This window comes from Meles meles, chromosome 6 (genome assembly GCF_922984935.1).
Source record: "Meles meles chromosome 6, mMelMel3.1 paternal haplotype, whole genome shotgun sequence".
NCBI classification, from domain to species: Eukaryota; Metazoa; Chordata; class Mammalia; order Carnivora; family Mustelidae; genus Meles; species Meles meles.
Window position 1 is genome coordinate 66,136,098 of NC_060071.1, and position 19,422 is coordinate 66,155,519.

At 45.3% G+C, this 19,422-nt stretch overlaps 1 protein-coding gene across 3 annotated transcripts in view; it reads left to right on the top strand.

Annotated features, from left to right (window-relative positions):
- Positions 1-19,422, top strand: part of STARD9 (StAR related lipid transfer domain containing 9) — a 134,614-nt gene that overhangs the window by 85,055 nt on the left and 30,137 nt on the right. For 2 of the 3 annotated variants that reach the window (XM_046008707.1, XM_046008708.1), the window contains 13 exons: positions 210-277; positions 1,457-1,554; positions 2,162-2,371; positions 2,556-2,653; positions 3,682-3,759; positions 4,156-4,227; positions 6,680-6,859; positions 10,714-10,765; positions 11,085-11,222; positions 11,883-11,965; positions 12,101-12,204; positions 17,058-17,245; positions 17,711-18,203. In XM_046008707.1, the coding sequence (XP_045864663.1) occupies positions 210-277; positions 1,457-1,554; positions 2,162-2,371; positions 2,556-2,653; positions 3,682-3,759; positions 4,156-4,227; positions 6,680-6,859; positions 10,714-10,765; positions 11,085-11,222; positions 11,883-11,965; positions 12,101-12,204; positions 17,058-17,245; positions 17,711-18,203 (1,862 nt within the window). Of the gene's footprint in view, positions 1-209; positions 278-1,456; positions 1,555-2,161; positions 2,372-2,555; positions 2,654-3,681; positions 3,760-4,155; positions 4,228-6,679; positions 6,860-10,713; positions 10,766-11,084; positions 11,223-11,882; positions 11,966-12,100; positions 12,205-17,057; positions 17,246-17,710; positions 18,204-18,414; positions 18,484-19,422 lie in introns of those variants that run through there. The other variant, XM_046008709.1, reaches the window with a different exon arrangement.

Here is a 19,422-nt window from a genome sequence, read left to right on the forward strand (position 1 = left end):
CATATTTTTAATGAAATAAGAACTCAGGTCTTACTAATTGACTTATCAGACTTTGAGAGCTCATCTTGTTCAGGGCACATTCAAATACAGATTTCTTGAGTGATTTGGCAAAAGTCCAGAATATCACCTTGTTTAGGAGGGTGTCTAAGGGGGAAAAAAAGCCCCACTGTCTTCCAAATGACAAGCTTTAAATGTGTTTTCTCCCTTAGGCAATCCTGGAGAACAACCTCCCCTCTGAAATTGCTAGCAAGATCAACCTTGTGGACTTGGCAGGCAGGTAATTAGGATTTCAAAGCCAAGGGGAATTAATCCCTTGGCAATGACCTTGTTCTTGCCCATTTTACAAGGAATAAACTTGTTCCATCCTTTTTCACATTTCGATCATCCTGAGAAAATGACAAAAGAAACCAATTTTTTAATGCTATGTTAAGAAATTATAGTTTTTCAGGGGCTAAAAAAATCTATGTCAAGGGTTCTAAATCTTAGCTGCCTATTAAAATCACCTGGGCCTTTAAAAAAATTCTCTGCTTTGGTTTCACCTCTGATCAAATAACTGGCATTATTAGTAAGGTCAGAGGCAGTGCAGAGATCAGTAATTTTTGAAGCTCCCCAGTTGATTCCAGTGTATAGCCAAGATCAAAAAACACTGCTCTAAATGGAAGTAACTGAGTTAATACACATTTTTTTTCTCTGTCTTAATATTGATTGTGTGCCTGTGTGTTACTGGGGGGAAAAAAAAAAAGGAAAGAAAGCTTTTAAAAATACTGTGTCATTGAGAAGATATGATCTTCTAAGTATTAGAAGAAAGCGTGAATTGTAGTCACATGTATATCCAGAAAGAAGAAGGTCTTGGAGATGTCACACAAAAAGTGTGAGATGAGATAGAGCAAATTTTCTGATTTTAAAACTACTAAATTTTTAATATGGTACATAATTCCCTTAAAAACGAAGTATTGTCTGTCAGCTGCAACTCTGACATTTTGGGGGGAAAAAAAGAAGGGCAGTCTGGAAGAAACTGTATCAGGCACCCGAAAGTATGAGTTTTTAATATTTCCCATTGACTTAAAAAAGGAATTAAAAAAAAAAAAGGAATTTAAGACAGTTGACAGATAATGACACGGATACCATAAGGCCATTAATAGATGAAATTAAAACAAGGGTTGGGCATATTGATGCTAATATCATTACTGTAAATGAGCATTACAGTTAGTAAAAGTGCTCTGGCAGCCAAAATAAAAAAAGGATAATGAACTATTTGATTTCCATTGCCCAAGAAGTGGAGGAAATGCCAGTTTATTACAAGATGGTAATACTTTTCCTGGTAGTGAATTCTAAAAAGAATTTATCATGTGGGCTTTTAATATAATGCACAGCATAATGGATAGTATCTTTCAATAGCATTTCAAGGACAGTGTCTTCTTCTTTGCTTTTATTTTTTTTTCCTTGACTGTTTCAGTGAAAGAGCAGATCCCAGTTACTGTAAGGACCGCATTACTGAAGGAGCCAATATCAACAAGTCTCTTGTGACGCTGGGAATTGTCATCTCCACCTTAGGTATTTTTTTTTTATATATTTTATTTATTTATTTGACAGAGAGATCACAAGCAGATAGAGAGGCAGGCAGAGAGAGAGAGAGGGAATCAGGCTCCCCGCTGAGCAGAAAGCCCGATGCGGGACTCGATCCCAGGACCCTGAGCCGAAGGCAGCGGCTTAACCCAGGCGCCCTCCACCTTAGGTATTTTGCTGATAGAAGATTATCAGAGTGGGAGGGAGAATCTGGAAAATAGCTCACATATTTTCATTTTGTGAAGATGGGGTAGACATTTACAAGGTTTTTTTTTATAAAGTTACCTCCTGACTGAGGCCATAAAAATGGATATTCTTTGTCTGCAATTGAGAACACTGTGTGGTCATCATCCCAACCCTCTCATTTTAAGAAGGAAGATTGAAAAATCATGTGGGTCAGAAAGTCTGTGTTCTGAGTCCAAAGGCTAATTGAGGATTGAAATTTGTACTATTCTGTCATGCAGAGAGGGATTACAAAGTGTGATACTTAAGCCATTGTTTTAATGCACTTCAGCCATTGTTTTAATGCAGCCATTGTTTTAATGTTTCACAATTCCTTTCTTCTTCCACTTTTATTATTTTGTTGTCTTTAAAGCTCAGAATTCTCAAGCATTCAGCAGCTGCCAGAGCCTCAACAGTGCAGCCAGTGATGGTGGTGACAGTGGAATCCCTAGCTCTCCGTCCTGGACCAGCAGTGGAGTGGGGCCCTCCCGGAGGCAGTCTTACATCCCGTACCGGGACTCCGTGTTGACCTGGCTGCTGAAGGACAGTCTTGGAGGCAACTCCAAAACTATCATGGTTGCTAGTGAGTGGGATGCTAGAGGATGCTAGAGTTTGTTGGGACTAGTACTCTACCTCAGAGAAAGGGCCGTGACCACCCCTTTCATTAAGGGTCTCATAATATAGCATGGACGGTAACAGTAAGGCACGTGGTTACAGGCTGGGTTGGAAGGCTTGGTGTGGTTCCTAACTTTCCCCTTCTACCTCAGCTGTATCTCCTGCACACACTTGCTACAGTGAGACCATGAGCACCCTGAGATATGCATCCAATGCCAAACACATCATCAACAAGCCACGGGTAAATGAGGTGAGACCTTCATTTGAAGTCCTGGTCTGGTATCATTTACACTGACTTCTTTTAGTCTCTCATCTTTAAAATTAATTTCTTCCTTCCTTCCTTCCTCTCTCTTTCTCTCTTTTCTTTCCTTCCTTCCTTCCCTCCCTCCTTTTGTCTTTCCTTCTTTCTTTCTTTTTTTCTCTCCCTTGACCCTCACCCCAACTTGCCTGACTTTGCCAAATGAAGACAGAGTGGAATTCTTTCTTTCAGTGTCATACCCTTCTCTCATATCTCTACTGACTTCATTCAGTTACCTTTTTAAATTATTTTAGATATTTCTCTGAGACCATTCCTTTTAAGATCTCTGGTGTACCACTGCCACCCTAAGGGAGATCGCTTAAAATCTTCTGTGTTTTCTGCTTTTATTTTGAGTTTATGTGGATGTATGGTTGTATTTTATTTATTTCTGTGCAAACTGCAGTGAATTCTCTGTTTCAGGCTAAAAGGAACTTATTTGTTTTGAAAAGTTGAGTAATAGTGAGAAACTTTAAAAAATTCCTTATAGGCTTTGCAATTTCAGCAAAGAGTTTTAGGGCAGGGATCACAAACTGGTGGCCAGGCCTATATAGCCCGTCTGTGGACTGTTTTAAAGGGCCATGTGATTGGGCAGGTACTAAGTGTAGTTGCACTGCAGGAAGAGGAGCATCTACTACCCACACGTGCGCTGGCACTTGTGTTACCCGTCACCCTCCTGCTCAAGGGCAGTGGTTCTCATACTTGAGTGTGTATCAGAATCACTTCCTGGAGGGTTGGTTACACCACAGCTGGGCCCGAGCCCCCGAGAGTTTCTGGGTAAGTACATTGTGGGTGCAGAATTTGCATTTCTAACAACTTCTTAGGTGGAGGTGATGTGGTTCTGGGACAATACTTTGAGAAGACTGCCTCAGAAGTTACTCCAAAGTAATAAACCACTTTTAACAAACTATTTCTGTGTAGCATCTTAGAGCTTTTGGGGGCCTGATATCAGTCTTTGTGAAACCAAGTTCTTTGTGTTTCAGGATGCAAATATAAAACTGATCAGAGAACTCAGGGAGGAGATTGGAAGACTCAAAGCCATGCTGCTGAGCTTCGAACTGGTATTCTGGCTGTCAGAACTTTTCTGTTCCCCCAAACCTGCTTTTCTTCTGCATAGAATCCAAGCCCTGCTGTAGAACAGAGGCAGGAACAAAGACAGGACATGGATGACTCTGATTACCTGAGTAGTTTCAGATGGGGTGGGCATCCCCACTATATCATCTTTGTTTTCCAAAGGGCATTTGCCTAAATGGCCCTCCTTCTGTGTGTAGGTAGATTCAGGGAATGGGGCCCTCCAGAAAAATTTCTTTGAATTTTCTTTCTTTGTACTAATATGATCCCCAGTATTTAAGCTTCTGATTTGTTTCTGATTTTAATGATAAAGTCTTTATCTGCCCCTCTCTTCCTTCATAAGAATAAGGATGAGACCCACATCACAGATCTCTCTCTTTATGCAGAGAAACTACTGTCCATTGAATGAGGAAAAGGATGAGAATCTGGAGGAGCTGGTTCTCCAGAATGAATTGAAGGTGGGCGAATTGGGTGGACTGAGTTATGCTTTGCATCACTTTGGTAGTAGATCTCCTCTCCCTCCATTATTCCTGAGTCATGGCTGCTCCCTTGTGAGGACAGAGAGGTTCTATCTAGTTTAGAGACAGTTTTGGTATTCACTGAGCTTTGAGTGGAGAATGAGTTTACCTTAGGGGCTGGTAACTGGCTTTCTTTGTTTTGTTCTCTTAGGGGTTCATGATAACTTCCTTTGGATAGGGACAGTAGCCTAGGAAAAAAAATGATTTTCCAGTCAGTAAATCAACTGACTGACGTGTATTCACTGAGCACCAAATAGGTGTTCAGCATGATGCTTCAAGAGAGAAAAAGAAGTTCCTTCCCTCAGGTGGCTTGCACTCTATTTGGAAACACATTTAGAGAATGGTTAAATGTGATGAACTACATGAGTTATATAAAAAGAGCTTAAGGAAGGAAGAAATCATTATGGCTTGGAATTTTCAGGGCCAGCATCACAGTGATGTGGCTGAAGGCTGGAGAGCTTGAACTAGACCTTGAAAGATTGGTAGTGTGTGTTAGATAGGAAGAAAGAAGAAAGGGTTAGGCATTTGGGGTGAAGGTGGGATAATCTCAGCAAGATCATGGAACTGAAAGAATGAATGGATGTGGGCAGCCATGTGGAAGCCCACAGTGTGAGGAAGACTGAGCAGATGAGAATACAATACTAAAGAGTAGTAGAGGTGAGGTTAGGGCCAGTTTAGGAGGTTTGAACTTGACATTCACAATATTAATCGTGGCTTCCTGAACCAGGTTGGTGACATAATAAAGGTGTATCTTGGGAAATTAATATGACAGTTGTGTGTAGGATGAATTGGAAGCACAGAGATCAACCAGGAAAGAGACTAATTTTGTGACTCCATGAAGGTTAGGACAAGACATCTGGGAAGGTTATATTAAATGGTGATTTCTGGAGACACTTACAAGGAAGAAATGGCAGGCATTATTTGGTGACAGGTTACATTTAGATACCACAACCCAAATGTCCCAATTCCCAGTATTCTGTTTCACCATCATTATATATTATAAAGTATCCTGGCTATGTCAGTATTTTGTTACCGAAACTAAATGTTAGGACTACATCACATATCCAGACATTTCTCAAAAATTCTATGCTTAAATATACATTCTGATTTTTGGTTCAGAAAAAACGAACTGAGGGTTTTGGAAGGGAGGGGCTGGGGGGATGGATGAACTTGGTGATGGGCATTAAGGAGGGTATGTATTGCATGGACCACTGAGTGTGGTACATAAACAATGAATCTTGGAACACTGAAAAAAATAAATTTAAAAAAAAAGAAAGAAAAAGGAAAATACCACTCCCGTATACATAAAAGATGAAGTACAGAGTCAAAATCATTCCAAGCTCATTAGCAGTTTTACATTATACATTCTGGCGGATCTGGATTTGAATCTGCCACTTGCTGGCCTTTGACTTTAGGCAGTAAGGGAGGTAGGTGATGAAAGCCAACCAGAAGGGGAGGTGTGTTCAGTGGTACCTCCAGGTAGCTGAGCAGACAGGCTAAACTGTAAGCCAGAGTGCCTTGCTGCTCACCTTTGCCAGGTCCTCCTCCAACTCAGCCCTTCATGGGTACCCTGTAGTCTCATTCTTTGCAAACTTCAACTCAGTGAGTATAACATTAAAAATAACATTTCTGGGGTATGTAAAACACTTGTACCTAAACTTGACATACTTTGTTTTTTCTCAAGTATCCCTTTTACGAGAGAAGGACTTAGTCTTTCAGGTCCTTTTCTTGCTTCCTCAGTTCTTCCATTCCCAGGATAATTCTCCTGCCTGGGCATCCATTTCCACCATTTCCACCAAAAGAAGAGAAAAGCACCTTATGTTCAACATTGTTCATTCATGTTCCCCAGGTGGCCTTGTCTTAAGGCCTGTAACTTGCTGTATTATATCTACTTATCTATCTATCTGTCTGTCTATCTATCTATCTCTATAATCTATTTTTTTAAGGGGGTGGATAGAAGCAGAGGGAGAGAGAGACTCTTAAGCAGGCTCCATACCCACTATGGAGCCTGATGTGGAACTTGATCTCACAGCATGGATCACACATAAGAGGAATAGGGAAAGGGGAATTATAAACAGATAACTAACATCTCAATTAATAAAAATAACATTTATGGCATTTTTGTCAAGTTATAGAAACAATACACACTTGTTGCAGAAAACTTTAAAAATAACATTTACTGAGGGAGTTTCTATTTATAAAAGTAACACTTGCTTATTGGAGAGATGTTAGAAAACAGCTCACAGAGGAGGTGCAATGGCCTCTGTGGAGCTTTGAAATGTAACAGTGAGGAAAGTGAGGAAGGAATGATAGGAATCAAGCCAGGATGGTTTCTGACCTTAAGTCTGCTCCACAGGCGGAGTGCCTAAAACCACCTCCTCCATCTCTGCAGGTAGACCAGCTGACTAAAGACTGGACCCAGAAGTGGAACGAGTGGAAGGCCCTCGTGGAACATTACAGAGTGGACATCAACAGGAGGAGGGCTGGTGTGGTCATTGACTCCAGCCTGCCCCATCTAATGGCCTTGGAAGATGACGTACTCAGCACAGGTGTCGTGCTGTATCACCTCAAGGTGAGCAGGCTGGTGCATTCCCTCTTTTCCTGAGCCACTGGTCCCAGAGGTCAAAAAGGGAGAAGTCAAGGGCAGCAGCTACACATCTGTGAATTGAGCCAGTTGCCACAAAGCTGCCTTCAGGTTTGCCCTCAGGAAACTGGGCTAGCCAACCAATTATGATTCATTTGCTTTTGTATAATTAGAGCAGAAGACTGGAAATCAGGGGCGCCTGGGTGGCTCAGTGGATTAAGCCGCTGCCTTCGGCTCAGGTCATGATCTCAGGGTCCTGGGATCGAACCCCGCATCAGGCTCTCTGCTCCGCAGGGAGCCTGCTTCCTCCTCTCTCTCTGCCTGCCTCTCTGCCTACTTGTGATCTCTCTCTCTGTCAAATAAATAAATCTTTAAAAAAAAAAAAAAAAAAGAAGACTGGAAATCAGAATAATTATTTGTTTTTCTGTGGCTGCCACTGCTGCTCTTACACAACTTACTTTCGTTCTCTGTGATTTAATCTCCTCATTTTAAAGTAAGAAAGATGCTGCTTATATTCCTTTTCTGGCTTCCTGAAGCATAAGAGTGCAGGCATGGAAGTGAAATCCTAACCTCAGAATCCCATGGGCACTCCTGAGCTCTGCACATCCAGGCTGCTCACAGACAGCTTTCAGAGGCTGCAGGGGGAATCAAGATCTGAAACAGTTTCCTTCTAACACCTCCCCACTTCTCAACTCTCAAGTCAACAAAAACTGCACCTCCTGCTTCTCCATTACTAGGTTTACCAGGGAAAGAAGAGAGGAAAATGAAAGTAGATGCAGAAAGCTTAAAGAAAGCATAAGGGAGAGCCCAAAGTGCTGGTGGGCCAGCACTGTGGGGGAGGGCACACCACCAGCCATCTGGAGCAAGAGAATGAAGCTCCTGCCTTCCAAGGCCTGGATCACCTGGTTCTTTGTCACATAGAGGCAGGTCACCATTTCTAAATGAAGCATTTTGAGAGTCAGTCCCCAGTGGTAGGTACATCATATCCTGTCCTTATCAAAATGTTTGTGTCTCGGTAGAAGGACAGTCCCTGTGGTTGGCAGAACATGCTTTATGTGGCCAAAATCCCTATGCTCACTGCAAATCCAATCTTCATTCTCCAAATTGCTGCCAGCTGCCAATTGAAAGGAACAGAGTTTATGGGAGATACATAATGCTGCTCTTACCCCTGGGGAAATGAGGCTCCTAACGCTGTAGTGTATCTGGTAGTGAGATGTTAAGAGAGCTCATCTTTCTGATGGAGGCATAATACTCCATTGTGTATATGGACCACATCTTCCTTATCCATTCATCCGTTGAAGGGCATCTTGGTTCTTTCCACAGTTTGGCGACCGTAGCCAACTTTTGTAGCAACATGGACAGGACTGGAAGAAATTATGCTGAGCGAAATAAGTCAAGCAGAGAGTCAAGTATCATATGGTCTCACTTATTTGTGGAGCATAACAAATAACATGGAGGACATGGGGAGATGGAGAGGAGAGGGAGTTGAGGGAAACTGGAAGGGGAGATGAACCATGAGAGACTATGGACTCTGAAAAACAACCAGAAAGTTATGAAGGGGCGGCGGGAGGGGGTGGGGTGGGGTGGGAGGTTGAGGAACCAGGTGGTGGGTAATAGGGAGGGCACGTACTGCATGGAGCACTGGGTGTGATGCCAAAACAATGAACACTGTTATGCTGTAAATAAGCAAATAAAAATAAATAAATTAATTAAAAAAAAAAAAAGAGAGCTCATCTTAGGATAAGCCCTCAGGGTCCTTATCAGGGACCAAGCCTCTCAGAAAGTTCAAGTAGCTCATTTTCAACACAGTGAATGTAAATTAGCTCAGTGAAAATGCCTCAGACAGAAGTGGCTGTTACCTAAAAAACAGATCTAAATACTAAAGGCTATCAATTCTTCTATTAAGCAGAACGAAGGGGAGAGGTTGGAGGTTAGGAAAAGACCAGGTGGATTAAAACGGTTACTGTTTGAGTAGAGCTGATCTGCTGTATTGTTTGGATGTGGAGCGAGCAGATGAAGCTAGAATTCAAGTGGTAGAGCTCAGGGTGGCATCAGAGGGTTAAAGGACAGGACTGAGATGGAATCAAGTGAGAGATGGGTGCAGGCCTCATCCGAATGTAGGAGCGCTGGTTTTCATTGCAGTCTGTGTGTGCTGAGGGTGGTGACCCCTCCTTGATGCATTTCCAGTGAACCTGAAGGGTTTGGGTTCAGTCTAGTTCTAATCCTGGCATTTCTGCATTTTATGTACCCAGTTTCTCCCTTTTTGTTTGTTTAGATCCTGGTTTGGGCAATGGTATAGTAGTAATTGCTCAAGATTCTCTGTGTGTTTGTTTGCATTGCTGTCTTGGTTACAGACATGGAACTAATCCCTAGCAATGCCCAGGAAGCTCTTTTCCCTTTGGTCGCCTTGGGAAGTACCTTGGGTGGGAAGAGGACAGAGGGAAGGGTGGGAAGAGCATAGGTTAGTGGTATCCTGGACTTCATTCTCATAACTGCCCTGTGCCGTTAATTCTCCCTGCATAAATAAGCAGAGGGGGCAGCAAGCACAGGCATCAACTAAGTCCTTGTGAAATGAGAATGCCTTTGGGATTTGTGACGGTTTCTGCCCTGTAGATGTAGGAGTTGTGATAGGCTATGACCTTATCTTTTTGTAAGGAATGCATTTCATCATCAGGGCTGACCATGAACTGATAGGAGGGGTCTTAACCCCTTTTCCTCAGTTTTGTTTCATGGTGTTTGTAGGGGCCTGCGTCCATTTGTTTGTGTGGTCCTCAGTGGCTGAGCAGAAAAGGTGGGGCTCTGGTTGTCTGCGTGTGCAAGCCCAGTAAGGTCAGAGTCTCGTTCATTTCTTCGAGGAAACTGCCTTTACACCAGCTATTTTGGGGGAGCTGCAGGGACCGCCCACTTCTGACTACTAATGGTGAAGCCTAGCGGGGAACTCTCTGGTCACTTCAAAAACATCAGCTACCAGGGAGGTGGTGGTACAGTGAGGATGGGCAAACATGGGCTCAGGCCCAGAGAAATGTCAATTCTAGTCATGGCTCTCCTATTTAGTATATGGGTTCCATGGGCAACTTTCCCCATCAGCTTCAGATTCTTCATATATAAAAAGGGGGATAATAACTATTTTAGGTTGTTTCAGGATTAAATAAGAGATGTCTATAAAGCACTCAGTGCAATGCCTGGGATATAGTGACTGGTTATTCGGTCCATGATAAACATGTATCTAAACTCAGCATTTGTCATGTTGTTGCCTTCCACAAACAGAGCATGGATTCTTAAAACAATTGCCATAATCCAAGCGCCAGAAGCCCTGTCTTCTACTAACCCAGTGATTTATTTATGCTAACTCCAGTTTCCCTTCCTCTCGTATACTCTTCCAGTCCTTTTTGGTTCTAGATACGCTTTTCTCCTATTTATGTTTTACCCTTCTTAGAATCTGGTGTCTGTCGACTTAAACTTAAACCACACCAACCTTAGTCCCTGGAGGAGCGAGCGTTCTGCCTGTGTGCCCACTTCCTCAGACTAGAGAATCTCTGACCGACGGTCATGGCTATTCCCTAACATCTATGGGACAGAAGGGAGTTTGCCAAAACTTGTTGACTTTGCAAAGAGCTGGTGCTGCTTTTTTATATTCCCCCCCACTGCCTTCTCAGAGGCTTCCTGGGCTGCAGTGAGTGGGCAGAGCAGTCAGAACAGCCTGGACCAAAGTTGAGAACTGGTGTGGAAATGCCAGAGTGGCGTGGGAAGACAGTGATAACACTCCAACAGGTAGACTCTGCTTTGGGGGCAGACTGTGTCCCTTTTGATTCTTGTTTAAAAAGCTTTGTTTTTTCCTTTAGGAGGGGACAACAAAAATTGGAAGGATTGACTCAGACCAGGAACAGGACATTGGTAAGTGATAGAACATTTGGGTCTGACTCTGTGGCAGGTACGCATGACTCATGACTGACCAGTCTCTTTAGAGGAACCTGAGAGGAGGAATCTTTGAAGATTAAGGGGCTGTTCCTGTTTTGCTTCAACGTTGTGGTTATGGATCAGGGACATGATAGAAGGAGACCCACATGGTGGAAGGATCCAGGTCTGGTGGTTTCTGGTGGTGGCTCTTCCTCTCTTACCATAATGTAAGATCTTCCAGGTGTGGATTCTGATCTCATAGAAGGGTGTTTCCCTGGGTTGTCTCCCACCCCATTGACCCCCATCTCTTGTATAGTCCTACAGGGGCAATGGATTGAGAGAGACCACTGTACTATCACCAGTGCCTGTGGGGTAGTCATTCTGCGACCTGCCCGGGGGGCCCGCTGCACAGTTAATGGCCGGGAGGTCACTGCCTCCTGTCGTTTGACCCAAGGTAAAACTGCTTATAACTTTATTTATGCCAGGATGAGGAATGGACTCCCACCTTTTTCATGGGCCAAACCCAGAGGCCCAGTGAAGCAGACTTTAAAGATGGGACACCCAGCCTCTGCACTCAGAGATGTGAAGGTTTCCTAATACCATCCTCTTCCCATAAACAAAGAAGCCTGAATTCCAGGGTTCCAGGGTGGAGAAGGACTGTCTGAAATTTGTAACTGTGTCCTCGGGAAAGTTTTGGAACCTCAGTTTGCTCATCTGTAAAACAGCTGTAAGAGGATTATTGTGAGGATTGAGTGAGCTAGTTCATGTGATGTTCTTCACGGTGTTCTTGGCACCCAGTGAATTGTCATTATCATTATTACTATTACTACTATTGTTACTCTGTTACTATTATTACTGTTGTTAATCTAATGTTAAGCATTCCCTCACTATTCTACCAGGAACTCATTTTGCTTTCCGTTGGAATAGCAGAACTCCTCCTCTTTATTTTGTTAATTCAGTACATATGCTGTGCAATATCCAGTGACTCTTACTGACTCAGACCTAAGTTATCAACTTGTTGAGGGCAGGATTTTGTCTTCAAGAAGGGCACCCTACTCGTAATACACACTCAGAATGTGAGCTGTTGGTTAATTCTTACCTGTCTCTGTCACAGGAGCAGTCATAACCCTGGGGAAAGCACAGAAGTTCCGATTCAACCATCCTGCAGAGGCCGCTGTCCTGCGGCAGAGAAGGCAGGTGAGCGTGCTACGGTTTCAAGGTGGCTGCCAGCCTCCCTACTTATCCTTTTTGAGGGACAAGGTTGAGCTTTGTCTCGTTCTCTTGGGTTGGGGGTGGTGACAGCAGCCTCACCGCTTTCTTCCTCGTTCCCAGGTTGGAGAGGCTGTCAGTGGCAGTGGCTCTTTGGAATGGTTGGACTTGGATGGAGATGTAACCGCCTCCCGGTTGGGTCTCTGCCCTTTGCTTTGGAAGAAAAGGTGAGAAACATGTGCTCCTTCCACTATGGAACCTATTGTTGTTACTTCTTGGTCTCTTACAACATGGAGCTGGATAAGGGAGGTGAGTGTAGTAGCCAAGCTCTGAGTGAGGTCTGCGCAAGTGACTGAGGGGAACCAAGCGAGCTGCTTAGCTTGTTGCTGTCAAGGAAGCAGTCTTGGCCCTCATTCATTTCCTGTTCAGGAACTTTCTTCATCACTGGAAGGAGTATATCATTTGATGTTTCCTCTGGCTGCTTTCTTCTGTCAGGATTTGAATGTGACTTGTTCACACTTATCTTTGAAACTGCTTCTGAACTTACCTCCCTGTGTTCCCCTTTAAATTCTGGACTGCCTGTGAGCTCATAGCGTGTGTCAACTTCCAGTACTATGGCTTCCTCCAGGTTTTTAAAGAGAGTGTGGGACTCAGAATCCTTTTTTTCCCCTCAATACCAAGGGTCCAGAACTACCATAAGAGGGTCAGAAACTCCTGGAACAATGTGCAAATATCTCAGGGTTCTACCCTCTCAAACCCACTTCACCTGCATTGTGACCATGGAGTCAGAATTTTCTATGTGATTAGTGGCAACCACTTTTCTTCTTCATAGTCATTGATCCATTCTACATAGAATACCCTTCCCAGATCTACATGTCTCATAAGTCAGATACTGGGAAAAGGGTATCCTTCCTGTAAGTCAAAGTAGCCTCTGATCTGGGGACGTTCTATAGAAAATGCCAGCAGGAGACTCTGTCTGTGAGACCACTGGTGTCGGGAGGCTGCCCAGCATCATGAGCATGGAGCTCTGGGGGGTTCTGATGGCCCTTTCCCCTGGTGCCTTTGAGAGGGATATAGCTGCTCTGTTCTCAGGCCAGGAGTATTTGCTGGCAGCTAACAACAGTCTTGGGTCTGACCTTGGTGGTGAGGGACATTGGACATAGGAGCAAAAGTGCTGTGATGCAGGGAGCATAAACAGCAGGCACGTCCTCACATGCGGGCTGCTAAGGACCAAAGGGTAAGGCAGAGTTGAAGGCAGGATGGCCCCAGTGTTGCATGACAGAGGACTCTGGGGGGTGATAGGAAGCTGGGAGAAGTGGCACAACTGGAGTGTATCAAGACCAAGGTGGATTAAGGGGCAGCTGGAGCTTTTGTTTTGTCAGAGTACAGTCATGGAAGGAGGCCTTGTCTTAGGTCAGGTTTCTGCTGGGAAGATACACTGGAGCTCTGTCTTTCCCAGAGTTCACAGGTATACAGGGAACAGCTCTGCAACATAACGAGCTGTGGTATTGAAAAGTCATATTAGAGTTGGATAAAGCTGCATCACGTCCTGCATTTCTTTCTTTCTTTTTTTTTCAAAGAAATTTTATTTATTTATATGACAGACAGAGAACACAAACAGGCAGAGTAGCAGGCAGAGGGAGAGGGAGAAGCAGGCTCCCCGCTGAGCATGGAGCCCGACATGAGGTTTGATCCCAGGACCCCGGAATCATGACCTGAGCTAAAGGCAGTCGCCCAGCTGACTGAGCCACCCAGGCAGCCTGACGTCCTGATTTTCTGAAGTAAAAGCTCTGTGGCTCTGGGCAAGTTACTGAGTCTCCAAGTCTGTTGGCTCACCCTAAGTAAGGATACCACCATCTGTCTCCAAGAGATCTGTGTGATAGGTATTGAAAGAGCAAGTACACACAGAGTGCTTTGCCTACTACCTGATGCTGCCAGCCCCGTGGCTAGAGGCTCTTGTGCAGAGCTGCCCAGGTACACAGCCTCCCTTTCATTTTCAGGCCAGCTGACCCATCCACCCTAGAGAACATTGCCTTTTTAAAGTCTTCTCAGCTCTATAGCCCATGGGTACTGACATGACCTTTCAGCAACACCAAGAATGCGCCCTTTCATTTGGAGAGGACAGAGAGGGATTGGAGAATCAAGGCCTCTTCCACTCGCTGCCTCCAGTCTTTAGCACCAGCTCCAGGAGCCTGTGGGCTGGGCTGGTCCTACACAGCTCCAATAGCTAGCATCTGTGTGTCAGGCCCTGGTGGAAGTGAGGTGGAATGGGGCCTGGTGGAGAGAACCCAGGAGAGAGGAGAAAACTGCATGTTGTCAGCTGGGCTCCCAGACTGGGTTTGCGATTGTGTCTCCATGAGAGTCTCATCTGTTCTGGTGGTGTGGGCTCTAAAGCCTCTTTGTCCTAGAATTTTCTTCCCTCATTTTTCTCTCTGGAGGAGCACTCATGGGGAGCCTGCAGAGCCGGAGCCAACTCCAGAGCCAGAGGAGATTGGCCAGCCTGCCTCTTTTTCCCATTATAGTAGTGATGTAGACCAGAGAGGAATTTGTCCTTGAAAACTGTTGCATTTTCCCCTTTGGAATTTGGGAGGCTTGACAATAAGTGCTTAGAGCCTGGAAGACCCTGTTACTGCTGCCACTGCCACCTTAGTGAGTACACACTGTTGCATTCTGCTGCAGAAGCTGTCAGGCCTCAAAGCAGCTGGGAGGGCTGGGAGAGAAGGTGCGGGAGGACATGATGGAGTCTGGCAAGCATCAGGGAGATGCTGGAGCCACCAGCTCCAGTGGGTCCGATGAAGGGCAGTCATCTGACAGGCCCTTGGCTGGCAGGTAACTGAAGACTCGCCAGTAATAATCTACCCAGTGTAACATAAGGTTGGTATTTTTTTTCCACCTGTTTTCTGCAGTCAAATTCTCTACCCCTGAGCTATACCCCCTCCACCTGTTTTCTGGGTGGAAAAGCACATCTGACTGATGTGCTTAGCGGAGGAGCCGCTTTTCAGTCTATTGGCGTGTGGCATTTCAGGTGAATGTGCTGTGTCTCTAGTGCTCATTCCAAACAGCTTTCCCTTACAGGTCTTGTTGGTGCTGGGAAGCAAGCTGCACTGGGTCTGCAGAAGGTGACTGGCTAGCTGCTGGGGGAGGGGTAGAGGGAGTTGTCTACTCTGGAGAAGCAAATTGTGAATATGAGGATTTGGGAGACAGGGAGAGGAGGAAGTTGTGAATACCATCTGGGAATTAAGAATAAAGATGCCCTTCCTGCTCTTTGCATCTGATGTTCTGAACTTTAGCTGGGTTCTTCTAAGACCCTTTGATGGTCATGTTTGTAATTCAGCCTTATCTGTGGTCAGACAAAATTTGGAGCAGTAATGCATGTATAAAATGTTTCCCATCAGCAGCCTTTTCTAACTGGTGTTAACTGGTTTTCGTTCTAATTGCTGTCCCTACTCTTTTGCCTCACATGTGACAAAGGGTGCCTTTCCTCTTCTTTTCTGTACATTCCAGAGTATACATTTGGCCTTTTGGCCATAGCAGTCAGCGCCAGTTTTCCCCAGAGCATACTCAATATCTGGGCCTGTCCCAAGTCCTCGGACCCATCGTAGATTGAGTCACCTCATAGCCTCCTTCCCAGGGAAGAGATTGCTACATCCTACCCATACTCTCCCCCTCCCCCATTCATCCTTCACTCTTCTCTGAAGGCTGCATTAAGAAATCACAATCTCTTCTACGACAGAGGCAGCAAACTTTCTGTAAAGGGCCAGATAGTATTTTAGTATTTGTGGGCCATAAATTTGTGTGCAGCTACTCAAGCAGCCTAGATAATACATAAGTGAATGAATATTCCAGTAACAGTTTATTTACAAAAACAGGTAGTGGACCACATTTGGCTCACAGGCTATTGTTTATGGACCTCTGCTTTGATATACCTCTGTGATTTCATTCTGCTCTACAGAGTAGTAAATGTAAGCCAGGTAAACGAACCCCCTAGAATACTACTGCTCAGACTATCTAGTGTCGAGTCATTAAGTGGGCCTTGAAGAGGCATGGCATCCTGGGACTGGAATGAAGGCTAAGGGCTGGTGAAGGGAGGGCCTATTGGGACTTTCTTGTTAGCCCACGACAGATCCCAATCCCTCCCAGTCACACCCTACTCCTACGACCCAGAAGGCCCATGCAGTTGGCTCCTTTAGGAACCCAAATGACAGGGATGGAGAGACCCTGCTGTGAGGTCCTTGCATAAGAGGCCATGTGTGACCAAGGGAAAAGCCACACAGGTAGAAGCTGTCAGTCTACAGAGAATTCCAAATACACAACCAGTCATCAAATCATGGCTATTCTTGTTTCATTTATATCCTTACTCCCTTTCCACTCTCCCCTGTTCTCCCCCGGCTGGATCTAAATAAATCCCAGACTGTTTCATTTCAGCATTTTCAGTATTTCAGTGTGTATCTCTGAAAGTCATGATAGGGTCTAAAACTCTTGAACCCTATTCTTGGGCTCATTCACTGAGAATTTCCCTCGAGTGAAGACCAGCTCTCCTCGGGGTCTCCAGCCACACACGCAGGTGTGGTGTGCATATAAATTCTCTCTTCTCTGTATTGGCTGTCTGCTACTCCCAGGTCACAGAGGGTTTCTGTTTCATAAAATGGAGATAGAGTCACAATCTCTGAACATGTAGGAGACTTTCTGTTTCCACAGTGTTTGTTGGAGCTTCTGTTCTACTCTGTTTCCAGCAGGTTTTAAGTTTTTTATCCTTTTTTAAAGGGTTTAACTAAAATGTTTGTGCTTTTTAAAGCTGCTTTACTTTCCTGGTCATTTTCCTTAACCAGAATGAACCTGTGTTTCTGGTCAACTCATAGTCTAAGAATATGCTAGTCTAAGGACCATTCTCACCTCCTGCACTGTGACATCATGAACTGCCTGTGACAGCATGCCTGTGTGTCCCAAGTTGCCAGAAGTTCAAAGCCCTCTCTGCCCTGTTGAATTCAGGGCTCTCAGGAAAGCTTAGACTGCCACTGGCTTAGACTGTCCTGAACTGGGTTTGCATTTCACTTGGGTAACCCCGGCCCCTCTGTGATAGGAGAGTGCTGGAAGAGCAGAGTGACGAGGACCACCAGCCACTGAGGGCTGGAGAGGCGCCCCACAGGGCCCAGATTCAGCAGCAGCACTACGTGGGGGATTTGAGGCAGCGAATCCTAGCAGGACAGATTAGAGCCAAACAGGATCTGGAGTTGGACCAGGCGCACATCAGCCGGCAAATTAAAGACAGTAGGTGCCCACTGCTCACCATGTCTGCTTCACCTTCTCATCTCTTCATTTTCATGCTTCCACATCCTTCTGTATTCTCTCCTTTGTTTTCTTTGTGATATGATGGAATCTTTGGTATTAGGTGTTCTCTCCCCTCTTTTAGAAACCAGAGGCTCTTATGAGGAGCTAGAAGCAAGAATAAGGAAGCTAGCTTCCTTACTGCCCCTCAGAGTGATGGGCCCCCTGCCCTCTCCTCACATGCACATTTATCCATGCTTTGCTGCCTGCCCAGCATGTGCTAAGGCCTGGGGGCTTCCTTCCCTAGTCCTGTGGTAAGGGGGCTGGGTAGCTCTGAACCCGCCACATCACCCCTGGCCAGCACTTTGCCTCCATTAATGTCCAGCCACAGCCAGAGGTGTCTGAGTCTAGGCTGCACGGGCAGGGAGGGAGGTGCTGACTTTCTCTCACGGTGTCTTTGGTTCCCAGACCAGGAGTGGCTCTTCAGAGAAGAAACTTGGCCAGCTGGCTTGCAGCAGCAGCAGCAGCAGCAGCAGCAGCAGCAGCAGCGAGACCACGTGGCAGAGAAAGAACTCAAGGCCTGTGTGCCACCTGGTGCTTGGCTTCAGGCAGATCCTGAGACTCCACTCTCCCCACTGGTCCGAAGCCAGAAGAGGGAGGTGCGACTGCAGCTTGGGCGCCGGAAAGTACTTCGGGCAGCACAGCATATCCGGCGGCGAAGAAAGGCCTTCTTCCAGCTAGAGAGAATCATCAGCAAGCAGAGGCTGCTGGAGGCCCAGAAGGGACTGGAGCGGCCCACGGCATTGTGCTGGATCCAGGATGACTGCACCCAAAAGCCCCCGCACCGGGTACCCAGCACTGACACCATGGTACCAGGGCCTCAACGTGGAAGCAGACAGACAGGTTGCAGTTCTTTGAGCCTCCGAAGGCTCTGCAGCCTGTACTTTCCCCATCTACACAGGTACAGCCAGCGGTGGTCACCTGAGATCATTGACTGAGGTTTACAGCCTTGTTGCTCAGGAGGTGTTCTTTACTTCCCAGGGCCTCAGTTTCTCAGTCTGAAATGGAAAGATTTGCCTACTCCTCTCTTCCCCACCACCTTTTTCCCCTCTTTTTTTTTTTCCCCTACTTTTTCCCTCTTTTGACTACTCTTCTTTCTCTGTAGGTGAGATCTAAGACTCAGGCTTTTACCTTCTCCTAATCTGAGTGGCAACTCTTGCTGCTTTGGTGATATCTTCCAAGTAAGAATCTCAGCCTCGTTTTTCACCTGCTCTTTAGACCCTGGCTATCCACGTACATCTCTTTGTTTGTTCTGCCACCCCCTTCATCTCATGTCTCCTCACACCAGACTCGGTTCCTACGTGTTTCCTCCTTCTCCCTCCCACCCGTCCTGCCACCCAAAGTGAGCTTCCTGACCCTACCTTCCAACGGGTAAGCAAGTGGAAGGCTATCTTTCTGACTCTCGGGTCCAATTTGGGATCTTCCTTTTTTTTTCTCCTTCACTCCTTGCATTCAGTTAAGGTGATGATGGAGCAGGGGACGGTGTCTACTTCTTTATATCCTCCAGGCCTAGCGGGGGCCTTGCCCATAGTATGTTTATAGTTCATGTCTGTTGGTTCTATTTGCTCACCTCTCTGGTCTTCAGAGTACTAGGCAGGTACTAGGCAGGGTTTTTTGTTTTGTTTTTTGTTTTTTTTTGGCCTTTTTATCAAAATTTTTCAAGCATAAACTAAGTTGAGAGGATAGTATGCTTGTCTCCCACATTCAGCAATTAGCAAGATTTACCATGCTTGCATTAATTTCCTTTCCTTCCTTTTTCTGATGAAGTATTTTTTTTAAAGATTTTATTTATTTATTTGACAGAGAGAGAGAGACAACACAAGTAGGCAGAGAGGCAAGCAGAGAGGGAGGGAAGCAGGATTCCTGCTAAGCAGAGAGCCTGATGCAGGGCTTGATCCCAGGACCCTGAGATCATGACCCTAGCTGAGGCTTAACCCACTGAGCCACCCAGGTGCCCCTGATGTATTTTTAAAGTAACTCCTAGACATCATGTGATTTCTAAAAAATAAGGACTTTTCTTATAATCACATTGTCATTGTTCACCTAACAAATTAAGATCAGTTATTCAATATAATCCAAAACCTGGGCCGTATCCAGTTTCTCTCAAAAATATTTACAGT